The sequence below is a fragment of the Struthio camelus genome, chromosome 7, assembly GCF_040807025.1.
Source record: "Struthio camelus isolate bStrCam1 chromosome 7, bStrCam1.hap1, whole genome shotgun sequence".
NCBI classification, from domain to species: domain Eukaryota; kingdom Metazoa; phylum Chordata; class Aves; order Struthioniformes; family Struthionidae; genus Struthio; species Struthio camelus.
In genome coordinates this window covers 35114437-35134813 of record NC_090948.1, presented here as the reverse complement: position 1 = coordinate 35134813, position 20377 = coordinate 35114437, and the positions used below count along the sequence as shown (strand labels likewise).

Genomic DNA, 20377 nt, shown 5'->3' with positions numbered 1-20377 from the left:
CACATAACTTTCAGTTGCTGGTGGTAATGTCCGTATTCCCACTGAGGTAACTTCCTGTTGCTGATATAAATGGAACATAAACAATTACTTCTAGTCACTAGAAATGACAACAAATAGAAATGTAGAGTTTTTTGAGAGTATCTTACTGTATTTACAGCAAACTTGCACCTAAATCTGTTTCAGGCTCTATCATGTATGTTCGGGAGTAGATTTGCCGGTCTGCGGGCACATTTTTAAAGAATCTGTCCAGAGGCTTATCTGTTAACTCTTCTCTGAAATCAGTGCTTTCTACTTGAGTAGACAATAGGTGACAAAAATGGCATTGGTTTTACAGGCTATTGGGTGATAGTGGCGATATGTTTGAAGTTAGTGCTCTGTAGAGTAACAAGTTCTGCTTGGAGTTTAGGATATCTTGAATATAGCACAGAACGCGGCGTTGCTAATTTCCTTTTGTTTCCTCCCTTTTTTGGGGGTCATGAGAGAAGCATGGGCGGAAGAGAGTAACAGTCAGAACTTTGGGCGTATTCACAGCAGATGAGTCCATGCATTCAAAACTACATTTTTCTGTTTTACGGCTGTTTGCATTTGGGTGAATTGTAGTGTAACAGCAACAGCCGTACTTGAGGTTTATTCTCATAATCTTTAGCCTATATTTTTGGGAGAAAGTGGAAATGACAGATATGGACTTGAGAATGTAATCCACCACTTGGGTTAGGCTCTAACACTTGAGAGTGGGTACATGAAAATATCTCACACCTGTAAAATTAGTTGTCCGGAGGAATAAGTTGCATGACAGCCTTAACACTCGGGGAAGAAAGGATTGATGTAGTTTTACCTACGAGTGCATTTAACGTTCTCTCCCTGACTTTCACTGGGTCCATCCTAAAACAATGAAAAAACTGGTCTGCAGTAACTTTTTAAAAAATTATGATTTTTTTTTATTATTGGGATGGTAAAATGAACAGATGGATGATAAACTTTCTCTGCAGAGAGGCTTTGAAGAGGAATGTGAAGCAGAAATAATATTCAGCATGAAATCAGATGCTACTTTGATAGTCAGGGTTGCAGAGCTTTAGACATTACTGTGGTCTGGGTGCGTAGGCAGCCTATGCAGTTCAAACATTGTTACAGATGTGGTAAATTGTGTCTTACTGCTCCTTAACTTTCATTTAATGAGGAACACGAATCTGCTCCCATTTGTTTTCAAAGAGTTAGGGAGAAAGTTTTTTCATAGCAACCTTTTAGTCTTTGTGTGTTCTAAAACTCTTTAAAGAGAATTTGGGTGCGAGCCCCCCTTCCGCCCTCGCAGCTTTTCCTTTCATGCAGCTAGCTATTAATAAATATAGGATGACTGTAAGACTTGCTGGGGTTCAGTGTGTAATGGTTTCTGACTTCAGCTTTGCCATAATTCTTCCAGCCTATGATTACTCTGGTTTGTTCCATAGGGACTGCCCAAAGCTGGCCATAAGATGAAGCGTATGCTGTTAACTTAAGTCATGTAGCAAATTTCCAGTGAACGTAATCGAATTGAACATCGCTTCAGAAAGCTAGAAATTCAGATGGGTTATTGATACTCCTAGCCAAGAGAAAAGGACTGTGAAGTGATCAGTCACTGCAATATTGATTGCTTCTGAAAACAGAATATGCTAGATTAAACACTGCATACAAATAATATATATGAATTTATACCAGGGTGGAAAGTGAATCTATAATTGAAGACTGTCCCTACGTAGCTAATTAAATGGGAACATCTGCAACGTTAGTCCTCTGTCAGTTTGTGTACTGTTATTTTCATGCCTAAAGTGCCAATAATGTTTAGAAGTGACTGTAACAGGAATGCCAGGATGTATTAGGTTTGAATAATTTGCTGCAACATTTTAAAATTAGGAAATAATTACAAATAGTATTGATTGACTGTGGATTTTTCCCTTCTCATGCTGCTCTTTTACAAAAATGTTGATCTGCTAAGGAAATTAGATTACAAGGTTTTGTTCTTGCTTATGCTTTCACATATAACTTATTTTTAAGCGCATTTGATAAGCATTTTTTTCGATGCTTGTTGCCTAATAGAAACTGTTCTGAGATGTTCTTTTTGCAAAGCCTCTTTTGGCAGAAATAAGACTACTTCAACTGTTTTAAAGACATGTTTATGGTAAAAGTTAGGTACTTAGCTTTTTATATTATGGTGTAGAGAAACAATGTATCCTGCTGGTGTAGGAAATGTCACTCAGGTAAAAGAAACAAGAGCCAGCAGCTTTTTTTATATTGCCTATCGCAAGGTAATGATAAGCTATATTAAGTTTATTATCATAATGCTTTGCCTAAAGGTTAAAATTGTACACTCTCTACTGGTATCCCAAAGGCTATCAAAAATAGTATGTGCATGTAACAAGTTACATTTGTTCTGCTAATTATGCTTTCAGCTCTTTTTCTTTGTACAGGGATAGCTATTTTCTTATTCTTTTCATTTTTCTGCCTACTCACTCCCCTCCTCACGTCTCATTTTAGCGATATGATTAGGGAGAAGGAAAAGGGAGAACAAGAAAAGATTCATAATCTTCCACACTGTTACTACTAGTATGTGTTCTCAATTCAGTATTGGAGTTTCCATTGGTAGTATTAGTTCTGAACGTTTGCTTTCGGTTGTACTGTTTATTAGGTATATTAAAATAATTAAGCAAGTGGTAAGGGAAGTGATGCAAATGAGCTTACCTCTTGCTTTGCAGTGATTTTAGTCAGGTATGGGATAGGGCTTGAGCACTTTATTTGAATTGCTGGAAAATTTGTGACGTACCGGCTGTCTTTGCAATGTGGTCTTAATCTACTATTGGGGAGTGTTTTATTTCTCCCGTTCCGTACCTTTCACTGGTTGGCAGGTAAAAGGTATGTCAGAGGTACTACAGAGAGAGAGAGATTTAAAAATATATGCAAGCGGCTTTTTTTGAAATTGTAAATTTGTCTTTGTTTCATGTTTTTTTTCATTCCTGTGGTTACTCCTTTACAATTATAGATAACTTTATCATACTTTTTCTTCTGAGTGCGTGTAACTTGTTTGAGTAGTTATTTTAAATAACAGAAATATGGAAGAAATCTGTTAATTGCTGCTTGTTCCCTCTAAAATTTTAGAAATGCTTTGGGTTAAATAAGGTTCTTATTCTTTTCTTTATGGTAGTAGTATTGTGCAAAACATTTCAAGACACTGCATTAGAATTTGTTCCTACTAGACTGCAAACTGCTCCATCAGCCTGTCACCTCGGTGCTGGCAATGTGCCTGGAAGGGACGAGCAGCTGCTTGTGAGTTGAATACAGCTGTGCGTTGGACTGTGTGTAAGTCGAAGGAGTCAGAAGCCTTCAGCAAAAAAGCTGAACTGAAATTTGACTCCTACTCAAATGAGTGGTCTTGGTCAAAAAAAAGAAAAAAGTCAAGAAGGTTAAAAAATAGAAGAAAATAACTGTGAGATGCAAAATTACATGCAAGTGACAGAATTAAATTTAACGGTCTTTAATATGGTAAAAGCAATTTTGAACTGTATGATAGGTCTTACTATTTTTCATGTATTTAGATGATTGTGCATATTTTGGCTGCAAGCAGTCAGTGACTAAAAGTTCATAAATTTTAATTTATTACTGTTTTTAAAAACCTCTGGGCGATCTCTCTTGAGGTGTGTCTCTGCCGTTTAATTTATATGAGAAATATTTCTTATGGATTAAAAAAAGCCGAATACATACCTCAGGGACATAAAGAACATAAACAGGTCTATTGATTTTCTTAATTGATCTTTAGCATTTGAGCTGCTTTAGCTCTCAGGATTTTTGGGAGTTGCTGGTTTGACCTTATACTGGTTTTAGATGGGCTTTGAAGCATATGCTGATCTTACATCTTCTCCAAATGCAACCTGAGGCAGTGAGGACACTGGGGAAGAGAAACTTCTTCTGCCTTTCCCCCAAAGTACTTTAAAAAATTGAGGAGGATAATACGCAGAAAAAGATTTTTTTTTTTTTTTTTCTCTTTTGAAAAGATTGCAGATGGTGGGAACAAGGCAACAAGAGAAAAAATCTTTTCAGGCCAAGGAAACGGGAGTTGTGGTCTTGTAGGGCCACAGAATAATTGTATTGTGATTGCACTGTGAGTATATGTCACGCTAGATCGGGCGCAACTTCCATCACAGTACAAACAGGAGACTGCATGAGGGGAATACCTTGTCAATTGTTTGGTCTCTGACTTCGACTCTGTAACCCAGCTGAATTGTTAGGGCTGAGCACCGCAGGTTTGGAAAACCGCACGCAACAGCTGCTGCTGTTCTTGTCATGGCAGCGTAAGTGCTTCAGGACACATCCAGGCAGGTATCTTTTGGCATCTTTGCAGGTTCTTTCTATTTCTACCTGCTGTGCTTAATTTCAGAATTGGTGGCTGTCGGTGGGAGGGAAAGAATACTTTTCCATGGTTCCGGTTTTCGTAATTGAGATTTAGTTCTGACGGCTATGGATTAATTTTGCGTTAGTCAACCCAGTAGCAAATGTAGCTATTTTAGTTGAGAATCCCTAGCTGAAACATTGTGGCTGAGTGTTTTGAAATTACTCAGACATATTTGTAGTGCAGATTCTGAAGGAAAATAAGGTTTTTATATCACGTAGTATCACCCTTCCTTCCTGCCATAGAACAGTTGAACAGTGGCCAGTGTTTGCCAGAGTTTTGCTCAGAATCAACGCTCTTAAACATAGCTACAGCTCCTCCTACCTACGGCTTCATGAGAGAGGCAATTTATGGCCCTCATTTAGGCAACGGACACGTGCTGCAGCAAGGGAGACTGTTTCCTATCAAGAAAAAAAAAAATTCACCGTGAGGTCAGATATTGTAACAGGTTCCCCAGAGAGATGCTTTCTCCAGTCTTGAAAGCAAGCTTGAAAGAGTTGTTTCAGCAAGTAATTCAAGTCTTTGTTCTTCTTTTTCTCTGACAGACTGATGAAAACGTGTCACTCCAGGACATCCCACTCTCGATGCCATCAAGTCCAGAACCCCAAGAAGCTGAACCAACTTTTAAGGTAAATGACACTGATGTACTCCTATGGAACAGAGACAGAAACCTGTTTGTAAAAGATAAACTTCTGTATCCTTGAAAAGCAGTGCTTCTTGCATCTGTTTAAATACAAACCTAGCAAATATTTATATAGTTTATCTTTTCAGTTTTTGTTAATGTGGATTTATTTACCTTTTGCATGCTTACAAATTCATGTACAGTTTAAATAATTGAAATAACTTTGCTTTTTCCTATTTGTAGCATATGTGAGAATGAACAGCTGCAGGGTAGCTTCCTTCAAAAATTGCCTGCCTGTTTGATAACTGTTAGAATGTGGTCTAATACTAAGTTTTGAAAATGCAGTTTTTGCTTCTAAGTGTAATCACACCATAATTAAATACTTTCTATGTTTTATTACATTTGTTGTTAACCTGTGCTCCAGTTTAAAGTATCTTTCGCCTAGAGTGAATTTTCCCTGAGAAAATGCACGTGTTTAAGTTCTTATGATCACAAAAAACCCCACAGAATCAAAGATGCGTTCATTGCGTTAGAATGGGTATTTAAAGACAGAAGCAATTATATTAGATGTTCCAAAAAGGGTGGTCTTTCATGGACACAGATTTGTCATGTTGTGCTTTTTACCGTGCTAAGGTTTTATAGGATTACTTGGGCTTCTTATTGTAAAATCAGTATAGAAAGGCTGCTAATTCTGCACTTACAGGAGGGGAATAATAGCAACTTCTTAAGAGAGAATGAATTTAGAAATTCTTCTTGAAAGGCAAGAACACGTAGAGTCTTATACTTGTCTGAAGTCCATCTGTCCAAATCCTAGTTTCAGAATTAAAAAGCTTTGCCAAAGCAGCACTGAGGTCTAAATTACTAACACTGAGGCCTTCTTTTCTCTTTAATTGTATTTCTACTATATTTAGGTTTGTCCTTCTATAGCCAGATATAGGTTTGTCCCTCAAAATTTTAGGCTTAATTCCTAGAGGAAAAAGTATTGTTCTTCTAATTTCATAACAACAAGTACTAAGTGTTTTGAATTAATTTTTTAAAATGATGTCAGCATATAGTTTGCAAAGTTGCAGAATAAATCGTGTTAATGTTTTTCAAATAGTTCACTGTAGTGTCGAGCTTTGAAATATTTTTTTAGATAATGAGGAGGATAAGTAGTACTTGATGGCTAGGGTTGTTGCTCTCCCCCTGCTGCTAGTCATTACACAACGGATGAATCATTGCATCAAAAATGCAGCTGATTAACTTTTAGGTACCTACCCTGAACGCTTAGTGGGTTAGTTCAACTCTGTCTTACAAAGAGACTTCTAGTCAAGTTTCTTCACTCTTTAGGTTATATACCCACAGCCCATGTCAGCATGTGAATAACGGGAAGAAAGCATAAAGTGACAAGCTGAGAGGAAAGTATGTGTTAATGTTACTGCCAGAGTTCCGTAAATATCTGATTTAATATGCCTTGTGGAGGTGTTAATTCAGATTGTGTAGCCTTCATGGAAAACTTCGTATTGCCCAATGTTCTGTTGCAGACGGAAGATCTGCTAAATGAAATCAAGCAGCTTAAAGATGAACTGAAGAAAAAGGATGAAACAATCAACCGATTAGAGCATCAACTTGTAAGTATAATTTAAATATTTAACTAAGTCCCAAGCGTACACCACAGAGCATGACTTTTATACCTTGCTCTTATGAAGGCTCTAAGAAGGCTAGACTTCTAATTTTGACTGACTTTTTCTACACTTTCACTGTAATGAAGGTTGAGTTTGTGGCTCTCTCTAGAGCTGCCTGACTCATGGGTCCGTAATGGTTCAGTTAGCGGCCCAGTTTTGCAGGCACTACTGTGTTTGTAGCTGGCATCGTTAATTCTGTAGGCCAGTCATGATTTGAGAAGCCCTAGGCAAGGACATTTATGCAATGCTTAAATAGCTTTCATTTCTTGAAAGAAACACTTTGAGCATAAAATTCTAGAAGGTGTCCAAAAATAGCAAAAAAGATAAGGCACTTTATGCTTGAAGTACTTTAACTAGAATTGGGCTTCTCTTCTGCCTTTTTTTTCCTCTCCTTTTCTCGTCTGCGTTTTTTTCCTCTCCCTTTCTCTTCTGTCTTTTTTTCCTCTCCTTTTCCCTTCCACCCATTAGTTTAACGTAGAATGTATTCTGTCGTGGAACTTGAAGCTGAGTGAGCGGGGTGGTATTCAAAGTTTTTTCTTTATTTAAAAAATAAATAAATAAATAAATCTCAATTTGGCCAAGTAGATAGTTATGTCTCTGAAGCCAGTGGGACACAGTTTTATCATGAATCAGTTCAGGCACGCACACAAATTCTCAGGCAAAACTGATATGTGCCTTTTGGATTTTTGGTCTTGTTATAAGTTAATTTTGGATTTTGTTGTGTATGTCTTTGCATCTGGTTCTGACAAAATAGCTTGCTATTCTGATTCTTGTAAAGTAGCCCCACACTTTCAAGCCATTTTCTGAAGTTACTTAGTTAAAATACTGCTTAAATTCTCTTCAAACTGATTTGATCTAATATCAATTAAAAATCTGTAAGTTTAGCGTGGGGGGGGGGGGGGGGGATAACATGTCATTGCAATGGATGCTGGACTTCATAAAAACATTCCAAACAAAATTCTGTGATGGGAGTGGCTTTTTTGCTTTCCTTTCTTTACCTGTGCAATCCATGCATCTTCTATGACTAGCGAGAGTATATATTTATCATTCTTTCACATCCATTTTCAATTCATAGTAATTAGGTGCAAGTCTGACATTGGATATCAAATTGTCATTTTGTAATGAATTTTGTAGGAAACCCCCGTACATCCTCCTCTGTTAAACCATGGAAACCTTTATAGTGGAGTTCTGTTCCAGGTTTTGTCTCTCCACGTTATCCTTTTTCTCTTTTTCTCCTTTTCCTAGCCTTTCATCTTTTTGGTTAATCGCAGATATTTGCAGCTATTGCATTTTCGTGTTTTATGCATGTATATAATACACACGTGTATCTTTCATCTACTGTCCTGGCAGGGAGAAATAGTTCAGTGGAGTTAAATGTTAGATAAACAGTAACTCTAGATCAGTACTTTATTTGTATCAATTTAAAATAAACATGATAAGCACATGCCAGACGGTGTTAGATGCTGAAACGGTAGAATCTACAGTGTGGGCGCTGTACTGAGCGTTGTCCGTCCGTCCGTCCTTCCTTCCCCAGTAGCCATTAACTCTCTTCCCAGCAAGATGCCAGAGCCAACCTGCTGCTTATCAAGAATACATAGATATGAGAGATCGCCTCCTCTTTGCTAATAGAGGAGGATACGGTATCATGTTACACATGGAAGGTAAACATTCCTCAGAGAAACTGGAGGATTCAGAGATACTATTGAAACTGTTCATTATCGTTCTAACCGTGAAGTTACGTCCATTTATTTAAAGTGTGCACACTAATTGCAAAAAGATGCATTTAGATTTTCTACTATTGTTACTTCTGTACATACAAATGTTTCTGTTTTTAAGCCTACTGCTTTGGAATCTCACAAGACTAAGTACAGATGCTCTACCCTCCTACAGTAATTGGGATATTGAATTTTTGACGGTACAGAGCTTCAACATCTAGAATTTCAAAGCGCTAGTATTTAACGTTGCACGTCCTCCAGACTGGCATAGCCTGAGAGTAAGACTGAACAAGCTAGGTTTTTCTCTTTTCAAAGGGAGGCAGGAATAATTCAGTAAGAAAACAAATTTGGGAGACACCGGAAAGGTCTGGTGTTCCAAACCTTGAATGTCATCAAACAGCAAAACCCTAGCATAGAGGAGATGCTGAAGGGTGCATGCCATGTTTGTTTTTCCATGGCTGGACAGCGTCTTGTGTGCCTGTAATCTCTAATGAACTCTTGTGTGTGCAGTTGTGTATATGTGCACACTGAAACTGAGCTGTGGTCTCCCCCACAAGTAGCCTGTGATTATTTTCTCTCTAAAATGAAAATGAAAGGTTAAGATTTGCCTCTCTGCTCTGCTTCTTAAACAGTTTTCCAGATAGCAGTCCATCAGAACAAACTGTCTTGCCTATTAGAGTTTTACAGTAAGCACTCATTTTGGTATGCGTAGTCTCGCTCGTACCGTATGCCTTCAGAGAAATCTCGCCTTTCCTGCTAGGTTGTATGTCTAAATGCTGTAGTAACTGAAAGGCTTTGTTGAGGCTAAGGAACTCTGCTGTGAAGATGGGTGAAACTTACATTCACAGTTACTTAAAGGTGACTTGAATGTGATGTTCTAGAAATGCAAGTGAACCAAAAACCCATTCTAGAAGTTAACGTTTATTTATATACATACTTTGGCCAGAGAAGTGGCTATGTAGTACTGTAAATATTAGTTTCTCCAGTTTAACAATAGTGTGCTACGCTGCCTTTGCTCTGTTTTATAATAGACTTAATCAGTTATTTTCTAGTAAATTCTCTTTTTCTCTCTCTTTTTGGGGGATTAAGGCCACTAGATGTGACTGCCAGAAAGACAATGAAAAACTTGCAGGGGCAACATGCTTGCATGCTGACAAATTTACGCAAACCTCCTGGAGGAGAAGTTCTGTGAGTAAAACTTGCCCTTCCTCCTTGAGTATGACTTCCTGCATTTCCTTCCCCAGTTGCAATGTTACTGCCGTCACGCCAGATGGCCTTGTTTAAGAGGTTTAGTTCTGTATCTGAGGGTACTGTATTCTTATATCCTTTCTGCTCTGGACCTCCTGTACATTTATTTGTAGCTCTCTTATTTAAACGTTTGTCATAAACATATATTTTAAAATACCTAATTAAGCTTTAGAAGGCTATCCTCTTAAATAGTGCGCAGGGTGATTAATGTAAGTAAGTCAGCCCAAGCTGTATCTCTAATCATATATCCAGACATTTCCTATCATGAATTTAGTCATTGATGCTTGACCTTTTATCTGTTTTTTTTTCCTGCTTAAGTTTCATTGTTGCTGTGCTCATAGTTGTTGTGGAGAAGTGACAGTGTGTTTCATCATAAAATTTCTGTCCAAAAACACTATAATCTTTTTTTTTTGGTCATATATTTGAAGAACTCAACTTGTTCACAAATTTATTGGGTGAAAATCACTGTGACAGACATCTTCATTCCCATATGTTGTTGCATGGATCACATTTCTTCCATTTTACAACTGTTATATTCTTCATGGATCAGTAATAGCATACTTGAGATGGGGGAGGGACAACACATTTGCTGTGATATAATAATAAGTGATTATCTTGGAGTAGTGAAAAAGGCTTTTGTCAGTCACCAGCTGCAGATGATAGTCTGGCAGCTACTGCTCTAGCTAACAAACCCTGAGAGATTTTTTTCCAACAACTGAAAATGAATTAGATTTGTTCTTACCTGGCCTTAAGTCACTTGACTGGAGGGGGCGGCAAATGATGTAAGATGGTAATAGAGATGAGCCCGCTCTACTGTCCCTCTAAAAATTACTTCTTTGAATATTTAGTGCTAGGGTAGGAATACCACCTTGGGGTTTGTTCAGCAGTTTCTAGCAGAGAGCTTTCTTCTGCTGAGGCCACGCTTTCTGGCCGCCTGTTGTCTGTTAACTGCCCAAAGTCAAGAGAATGTAACCTTGAGTACCTTCCATTTTCCTCTGCCTCTTCTGTTCCCCCAGGTACACTTGGTGTACTTGCTTATTTGTTTATATCTTTTTCCTGTTTCTTTGGTGCTTTTTGAGCTCTTGTATTGTTTTCTTTTACCAAGTTTTAATTTCATATATGTGGTATTCATTTGACACCCCCTTCCCTCCCCCTACAATGCTGTTTCCAGGTTAGCGGCTGTCCTTGCTTCCATGGTGCTTTTTGTTTTAGTCTCTTATTTTTTCAGTAAATTCAAAAAAAAATTAGTAAATATTGAAAATTAGTTAACCAACTACGAAAGCTTCAGTTTGAGCAACTTGCAAGACGGAGATACGGGAGATGGCGAATGGGAGAGGCTAAGTTAATGCTATATCAGGTAGAGGGAGTCATTCAGTCCAAATATCCATTTGGTCAGGTTGAAGTACATTTATTCCTACTTAGAGTTGCAACAATTGAGTTTTCTCTTCCAACTGCTTTTTACTTTAGGCACAGATGTGAATAGACATTCAGTAGTCTTGTCTCAGAGACACTTCCTTTGTCTTACGGAATTTAAAACAGTTTGAGGGAGAGTATCTTAAACAACAAATCTTGGCCCCTGCTGTGTTCATAGTTGTGTGTATATACATGTATGTTTATGTGTGTGGGTACGTAAACGTGCATACATATAAAAATATATATATATATACACACCCACTTACAGGTGCACTCTATAAACATCTCTACATTTTTATCTCCCTTTGCATGTAAAGTTTCTCAAGAAAGTTATGGATTTGTGAAGATTCCCCAAGTATTGGCAAATGCTCAAAATACACTTTATTTTAGGGACTTTCACTTGTAAATGATAGCTCAAAAGTTTTGGGCAGAAACTTTTTTGAATGGATTCTCATTTACCTATTTAGAAGTTATATGTAGGCTTTCCATAAGCAAGCAGAAATTGATAGGAGCTGCTTAAAATGAGATTTTTTGGAAGGAAGATACTAGTCTTGCTGTTGCAGTGAAGCTCTGGTTCTGAGGATCAGACTTCTAAACTTTCTATTCAATTTCACTTGAATACAATGATATATTAGTTAGTAGCTAATTAAGCGTGATTTTTGTAATGATGCTGTTGGATGAACTCCAAAGCCTCTTCCAGAAATTTCTGCATTTCAGGAATATGAAGTGTTTTCTATGAATGGGCTTGTTTGCTTTGAAAAAAGACGGGGGGGGGGGGGAAACCAGTGGGTTGAGTGTTTTCAGGAGCAGGGTACAGGAAGAAGTGCAAAGAAATATAGGTGCTTACAGGGACTAAGATGTTCAGGAGTAGAAGGTATAGTGGAAAGGAAAAATCTGTTAAAAGGTATAGATAGATATTTTAAACTGTTACATTTACCTTAATGCCTTCAAGTTTGGAAAGGAATTTAGTAGTAAAGGTCTGGGCAAATGGAATACATTTTAACAGCAGTGACTTCTAAATGATCTAAACTAGCCCGGGAAGTTCAGCAGTAAAAATCATACTTCTGTGGGTTTTTTCTTGTTTCGGGGAGAAACTAAGAGGAGATAGACAACATTAGAAATAATTTAGCTGAGGACTGCACTTGAGCTTTTTTTCTCCTCTTTGAAACTCTGTTGAACTGATCTTCTCAGTTAAGGTAAGCTAAATCTAAACAAATGCTCTCTGTTCGTTTTCTGCTTCTCTCATATAGTAACCAAAGTCATTTAAAAGAAAAAAACACTTTGCTGAAGTTCTGGGTTTTGTATTGGAATGGTTTGCAATAAAACTCAGAATAGTGTTTTTTTACAATGGAGAGCGATGTGGGATTTCTTTTGGAAACAGTGATTTAAAAAGTTCGTCTGTTAATATGAATTGCTGTACTCACTTGCATGGTTTAATATAACTACAAACGTAGAATAACTTTGGCATGAAATAGCTTTTGATCTGGAACAAAATGACATAACTATATCTTGCAATAGAAAAGAGAAACAATAGACTGTTTTATGAGGTAGAAATACAATAATGGGAAATAGCAGGAGAAAGACTTGGGCAGACTGCGTTCTCACTTGAAACAATGTCCTCTTCTAAAACATTTTGCTTTATTAACTTTCATGCTCAGTTTAAAACTGAGGGTTTTAACTCAGGCTGGGAGAAATCAGATTCATTGCTCCTAAACTTGATATGAGTTGTAAAATGTAGTTCATGTTTATGAAATTATGAAGTTCTTACAGAGACTTTATTTCGTAAAAACCAAATTCTAATTGAAATCTTGGCAACGAAACTAGAACTCCTTTGAAGCATGCAAGCTTTTTGCTTTTTAAAAACTTGGTAATAGTTATCAAAGTTGAGGAATACTTAACTATTTCATTTGTTCTTAAAGTGATTGATGGGTTAACACTTACAGTCATGGTGAAGATCAGAAAATCACTTCAGTTAACATACCGTAACCTTCAAGATTATTCTAACAGTTTACAAATTCAAACAGAACTGATACTGTCTGTTAATTTCTAAAGGATAATTACCAGTTAAGGAACATACCCACAGTAATTTACTATTTCAAGAAATACTTGAAATAGTTCAAGAAACTTCATTAGCAAACATTGTTAATGTAATGTTTTTAAAATAGATTCTAGAATAAGCTATGCAATGGTGGGTGTGGAAACCCATTTTTGAAAATCACCGTTTAGGAATTTAAGACCATGTGAAATGCAGTGATTTATTGCAATTTTACTATCTACTTAAAGAAGCTAATATTTCTGATTACTTTGTGCTTCTCTCAGTATGTGGACCTGTGATATCATTGAACATTTTCTTTTTTAAAAAGTTATCTTCTTACCTGTTTCTGTCTTTATTACCAGATACATTTCTAGAAAATGGTCCATCCTGATGTGAATCAGAAACTTGTCTGGGTTTATTCTCAATAGGGACCACATCGTTTCTGAAAGTACTTTTAGTTTTTCCTTTTTCAAGGTAAATAGGAAAATAAATGGAAACTATGTATCTCTAGGTTAATTCTTTTAACTTAGTATGCGTGTTTAAGGCTTAGTGGCTGAAAGCAAGTGTTTTGAAAATCAGGGGTATTAAGGTTTAATAAGTAGCAAGCGTGCTGCCTGTAGCCTAGCTGCTCTCATATCTGTTACACAGTATTTTTTTTTTTTTATATGTAGTGCTCTGACAGTATTATCCAAGCTGCATTATGTAACTGCTGGCTGGCTGTATAAACAACGGTGACTTAGAGAGAACCATTCTTTTTGGTTAGCCATCCTTATAATAAAGGCTTGTCCAAGTATTTGCTAACAGGATAGAGCATGACATTTCTAGAAGGAGTCCTCATATGTCTATTGTATTGAATTCATTTGCATTTAATTTATACCTGTCATTTAACTATCATGGAAAATCAAAACAAATAAAGCCCTGAAGAAAGCATTGACTCTGAAATTGCATTAAGGATTTTATGTCAATGGACAAAGCTTAAAAGGAAGAAAACCATTGTCAGAATTGTCCTGCAGGCTTTGCAGCATTGTTTCTGTAATACTAAATACCTTGAAGGTAAAGAGGGTAGATATCAAGACTTAAGTTTGTGCTAGCAAATTATTTGACTTCTTGAACCTAAAAGTTGTTATCTATAAAGGATTTTGGCCCCGATGTCCAGTTCCTTAGCGTAACGGAGCTCCTCCTAGTTCCTGAGTGCTCTGTTGTGTCCTGGAACAGTAGACAGAGTTAAGAGCTAAGTTCCTCCTTGGTCTTAAAACAGTATGTGGTGGTGAGAAGAAGTTTTAATTTTGAAATGTACTCAAGGTCATTGTCTCTGGTAAAACAATAAAAAACCCAGTTTGGATGAGAGCACACGTATTCTTTGCTGCAGCTCTGCTCTGCTTCCTCACTGAGGTATTCTTTGCCCTCTAAGTATTTGAGTATTGTCTCAATTTGTCTTTCAAAAGCCTTTCACATTTAATTTTTCAGTGAACCTTCATAATACTTTGGCTGCCTTTTGATGTTTACCTCTATCTTTCCTTAGCATTTCCCTCTGTCTCAGCCTTACAGTTTCCATATTGATTGACTCTGCAACTATGAATTCAAATTTCCACGTTTTACAGCCTGGTCACTTTTTGTATTAGTGATTATCTTCACACTCATTGGACACTTAGAGAATCCCAGGATCTCTCTTTTACACCTGGCGTTCTATTATTGTACTAAGAGAAGACCACTGACGCACCCACATTTTTGGTGAGACAGGACCATGGTAGAGTAGTTGTGTTGAGCATCTGCTTCTTGCTGTGTAAACAGTGACAGTGCATAATATGTGTGCGTACGCACAGAAGAGGAGAGGTCCTTAAGATTTTTCGGAGGCAGTTCTTGTTGGCTGTTCATTCAAAACCAGCACTGTAAGACTTACTGGGTTTTGACCTGAATACTTCCAGAAGGATTACTGCATGTCAGAACTGCTGCTTCATACTCTTCCCAGGTGCTAAGCCAGCAAGAGGACGCTTCTGTGAAAGCGTTTCATTTGCATCGATACTTGAAGCGTGTCATTCTAGCTTCATTTGTAATGTGGAGTTCTGAGTTTCTGTGAGATGAGTGGTAATGCTAGCTGAGACGGCTAAAATCATCTCTTACTGGAAGGGCCCAAAGCCCTGACTCCAGCCGTATGGATACAGTTGGATCTTTCCTCCTGTATTTGTACTTCACCAGCGGGAAGCACTTTCTGAAGCAGTAGCAGTTTTGGATATTGGTATATCCTTGGAAAAAGGGCAGTACTGTTCGACTGTTTGCCTGAAATTACTATGCAGTGATAGCTTAGAAATGTTTTTCTTGTCCTACTCTGACACAAGTGGTTGCCTTTCTTTGTCTGATTGCTTATTCTAAGGTTGAGATCCTTTACTAGCAAATAACAACTCTGGCCCTAACGTCTTTGTAGCAGTTTTTTAAAAACAGATTTTCCCAATGCAGTTAGTGTCAGACATTCATAAAGTGTTTAGCAACAATTGCACAATTCATCAGGACCGCTGAAAAACACTCATCATTTTCCTTTGATTTGCAAGTTGCTTGATTTCATCTGATCTTAATTTTCTAGACTTTTCTTTTTCTGAGGCTCTTCTGTCTGATGTTTAAAATTCTGAATCACTTTTCTTTTGGGAGGCTTTTGCTATTTCACGATTACAGTAACTGGAAAATGAGAGGAGAGAGATTGGTGTTTAGCAGCTAGAGGCATAGGATGGCTGAGGGAGGACTGCTGTGACTGCCTTCTAGCACTAAAGTGCAAGTGGAATATTTTGCATCATGCTGAGCTTCAAAACCCAGAAGAATCCTATCAAATATATATTTTTGGTTGTTATTTGTTTTTTTATTAAATAAAAGCTAAGGTAAGTAATGTTCTCATCTTTCAATTCTAGCACTGCTTGCTTATTTTAAGAAGTTAAAGACTTTATAGCCTTCTTAATAATTAAACATAAAATGAATTTTGTAATTCAGGGGTCCCGTTCCCCCCCCCCAGTATGTAGTAGGAAACTGCCAAGTTTTCTGTACTACCATAACCTGAGGAGAAATGCCTATTAGAGTGTCTGTCTTTTTTTTCTGTTTGGATTTTTTGGGAACCTCAGCATGCATTTGACCAATAGACAGGAATGTATGTGAGTCACTGATATTTAAAGAAGAAAAAACTCTAAATTTCTTTTCTGGAGTTTTGTAAAATGCTATTAAAAGAAGTCATTGTTTCATAAGCCAGACTTACTGTCAGATAACTATCTTTTAATATGCTACATCTACAGGATCAGTACAGTCTTTGGTAAAATCTACATAAGTCGTAATATTCCTGGCATGGTATTTTCTAATCCTTGTTTGATTCCACTGATGTTGATTTTTAATCATTTTATTTGATGTAGAATTAACAGTGTTCTTTAGGATTTTACATGTAAGAAATCCAGCTGTTTGGTATTTGCTCACTAATATGGACTCAAGACTGCTGCCTGAAGCATAGCTACTTCTGCTTCTCAGCTAGTAGAGTGCTCTGGCACCTGGGGGGTGGAGGACTGAACCCAGCTCGGGGAGCAGTTTGGTTTAGCAGGCAAAACTCCGAAGGAAGTTGCTTGGCCTTTCTTCCTTAGTTTCTCCGGTCAAAGAGTAGAGAAATGATGCCAAGAAGAATTATTGAGAATACTGTATTTGGTGCTGTGCTTTGGTGCAGTGTTAATATGGATGCTTAAAAATGACTGAAATGTGTCAGGAAGTCTAAATATGTATCTACTTTTACAATAATATATCTTAATTGTTATCAGCTTAGCTGGTTTATACTTGTCTGAATCTCTTCTTTGGAGAAATGGAGAGGATGCAAAATTTTCACTACTCTTTCAAATTTATAATGCATTAAGACAGAAATCTGAAAAAAGCATGTTGCCAACCCTCCACACACAGGTCCTACCAAGCAAGACCTGTGCTTGATGATGCTAGGTTTTTTGTTGTTTGTTTTGTTTTTTTAAACTATCTGGAAAGCCAGTTATGTTTAGAGAATGGAAAGCCTCTTTTTTCTTTGTTCTACTGCCCTAAAATAATTTAGGATGATATGTGAACAAACCTGAAAAATAGATGGCCTGAAAACATAGTGCTGTAGAAATGCAAAAATTTTGTTAATGTCATATCAATCAATGACTAATCTTGTTCCCAGGAATATTTTTCTTTTTATATCTACCTCAACTGGTGTGACAAATTATGTAGTTTTGTCATACTGCTTGATGAAGAAAGCTTGTAACGTTCTTTCATGCAGCAGTCTAAAACTTGTGTCGATGTTGATGGCTACTGTTGGAAGACTGTAAGAGCATGTTCGGTAATTCATACCTCAGTCTAGAGATAATCAGATTAAGGTTTTTTTTTTGTTTTTTGGAGTTTTTTTGAGGTTTAGCTCCAAAAATTGTCTTGTCTTTGTTTCTGTAGAAGAATAAAGACGTCTTCTAAAACTTTTTTCTGTTTTTGCTGTTCCATTTTAAAAGTGTTTGAGCTGGCAGATTCTAAGGATTGATTAAAATGTATGTTTTATTAAGTTGCATCTTAGCAGTAATGAAGTTTGGAATAATGATGGATAAAACTTAATTGGATGAAGACAGCTGGGAGGCCAGGGAAATCTTTAAACTTTTAAGATAAATAAAAGCGGAATACTTCTTTATAGAAATAAGCTGTGGCACTTAACATCTTTTGAAAGGAAGCATGGAAGTAAAATTCTTTCTTGTTTTGTTCTGACCCCGATGGCATGATCTGTGCAGATATACCAGCAGAGAAACTGGAGGGTAGGCCAAGCTGTACACTATTATCTTCTGTCTAGATATCAGTTCAAATGTTTTATGACTCCTATCTGAAAGAGCAGCTGCTGTCGTTAGCTGCTGGTCGCTGACAGCCAGGGAGCAGCGGTGGTCCTTATCCCTAGCACTGCTGTTCCAGAACTTGTTAGAGCAGTTTGCAGTTGGTAAGCCACGAAGAGGTTGTAAAGAATCAGACCTGCTTTTCTGATACAGGAGATCAAGAATAAGAATATCTGATTTTTAACAGGGTAATTCCAGCTTGGATAGGTAAGGGTATGGAAAAAATGCTAGGCTGCATAAAATTACTTTCCTTGTTTCAAAAACGCATCAACCATGATATGATACAAGTTCAGAAAGAAATACTGTAATGTGCCACTTTTGTAGTAATCTGAAACATTTGCCAAACTGCATGCCACTGACACGCATAATTCTGATTCTGTAACAGTAAAGCTCAAGCTCCTAATACAAAGTACAAAGAACACAGTTAAGTGTCGTCATCCATCCTTTTCACATTCAATAATAAGGCTATCAAAATGAGTCAAGCAAACTCTAAAGCACATGGATGACAGTTTTGCTAGAAAATCTTTCTTTTTCTCCGTGCTAGGATTCTTAGTTGTAAACTAAAACTGTTTGGCTTCCCAGTAGATTGGTGTTGTTAAGCAGGTTATTGTTAATAAATATATAACTTTTAGTATATATTTGTAACCTGAAAAGCTCATCTCTCATACTTTCCCTTTAAAAACATCTTTAACAGAAATATGTGCATATATTTTGAAAAAATTGAGGTATTTTCTGTGCAGCACTTGCACACTTATCCTGAAAGAATAAGATTTCTGACTAGTTTAGGACATCATAAAGTGGTCGAGTTTCCTGTGGGCTTTATTAGCATGTAGTGTTTGCCTTTACGAAGGAGAACAACTGAGAAATACAGTGATAGCTTTCTGGGGGAAAAGGAAAAAGAATGGTGTGACTTTTTGGTGTCTTGTTTTTCCCTGTTCTCTTTTTTATTATACTTTTCCCCCTCTCTCTTTCTGCACAGGGTGGGTATTCTGCTCCCTCCTTCTCTCCCTGGCAGGGCTCATTCCAGGGCATCCCTCGGACTGCTCCACCGCACCGCAGACAGAGTGAGTCTGTACCTCTCACTCATATCCCTCACCGTGTTCCCGTAGAAGCTTCCCCTTTGCACGCACTGTTCATCCTGTAGTATCCTCCTTTCTCAGGCAGATATACAGGCGTACACAATAGTTGGCTAAACTAAATGCTTCCTTCAGTTAGCGTATAAGCAGCTACAACTTACAGCTTTTGTACCAGCTATTGAAAGCTGACTTACTTCAGCAGTTCCAGAGGCACACCTGAATAGGCTCGTTTGCGGTCTTGTCCTAACATAAATCTTCCTTGCTGCATTTTCCCTTTCTTTTTCATGGCTGTAATATATTGTCCTGTTTGTGTATGTGTTCCGTTTGTTCATAAATCTGCATGCGTGCATATGTGGCTATTTACGTAAATATATTGTGGACGTACATAAAAATGTTGGTGAGAGGGTGCTTTTCATTGCCTTTCACAAGTTTTCTTAACTTTTCAGAATGGCTCTTCTGAAACTAATATTTTCTTTTTCTTTTGATGTTTATCGTAAAAAGATTTCTAATGCATTGAAGTGGCTGTTGCAAAACATGCATGATTTGACTAACATTGCTTATGTGCTAGCTACGATGTGGGCTGATAAAAGATGCGTTGGTACTCTTGCCTTCGATCTGCAAAACAAAAGACAATTGCTAATTTTAAAACTGTATGCTTACATAGCTATAGAGGAATGGTAAGTCTTATTTTGTGCTTTGGTATTGCATTATAAACAGATAATTGTTCAAAGAAATATAACTAGTTAATGAAGCTAAAGTTATATTTTTAAAGTTTACTGTAATTTGCAGATTACAGTGTGTTTGATTGCCCAGCAATATTCAAGAGTGTATTTGGACAAGAAATAGAGTAAAATTAAAATTACAGAAACACTGAAATTTCCAGGACCCATGGAGATCTGAAGAGTAAGCTGCACCTTGGAAAACTAAGCTTACATTTATTTCAGATTGTAATGATCCTTACCATTACTTCAAATACAAAAAAAATCTTGTACAGTAACTTGTGAATTTTATGAGTATTTCAGATACTCTCTTGATGTTTCTGTGGCAATATTCATCTAAACAACTCATCAGGAACTCACACTGTTTCATAGGCTTTTCTCTCTGCAGTGGTGGGTTATGCTTTATTTCCCTGTGTTGTTCGATGTAGGATATTGTGTGCGTGTGTGGAATGAATGCAGAAACCCTGAAGGTGATCGTCATGTGTTCTGTTTCTGGGTATAGTACAAGCAGCAGCAGAGCCTAACTATTTTGCTGTCCTGTCAGCACAGAATCAGAGTTTGAAAGGATCGGTTTTAGAGCCGAGGAGCACATAAATGTTGCATTTTTGAAGCTTGGCA

The 20377-nt window shown here is 37.2% G+C and overlaps 1 protein-coding gene across 8 annotated transcripts in view; it reads left to right on the top strand.

Moving 5' to 3' along the window:
* Positions 1–20377, top strand: part of CCSER2 (coiled-coil serine rich protein 2) — an 83935-nt gene that overhangs the window by 51571 nt on the left and 11987 nt on the right. For 3 of the 8 annotated variants that reach the window (XM_068950718.1, XM_009677424.2, XM_068950719.1), the window contains 3 exons: positions 4960–5043; positions 6560–6646; positions 9505–9603. In XM_068950718.1, the coding sequence (XP_068806819.1) occupies positions 4960–5043; positions 6560–6646; positions 9505–9603 (270 nt within the window). Of the gene's footprint in view, positions 1–4959; positions 5044–6559; positions 6647–9504; positions 9604–18943; positions 19029–20377 lie in introns of all 8 variants that reach the window. The other 5 variants (XM_068950722.1, XM_068950721.1, XM_068950724.1 and 2 more) reach the window with 3 other exon arrangements.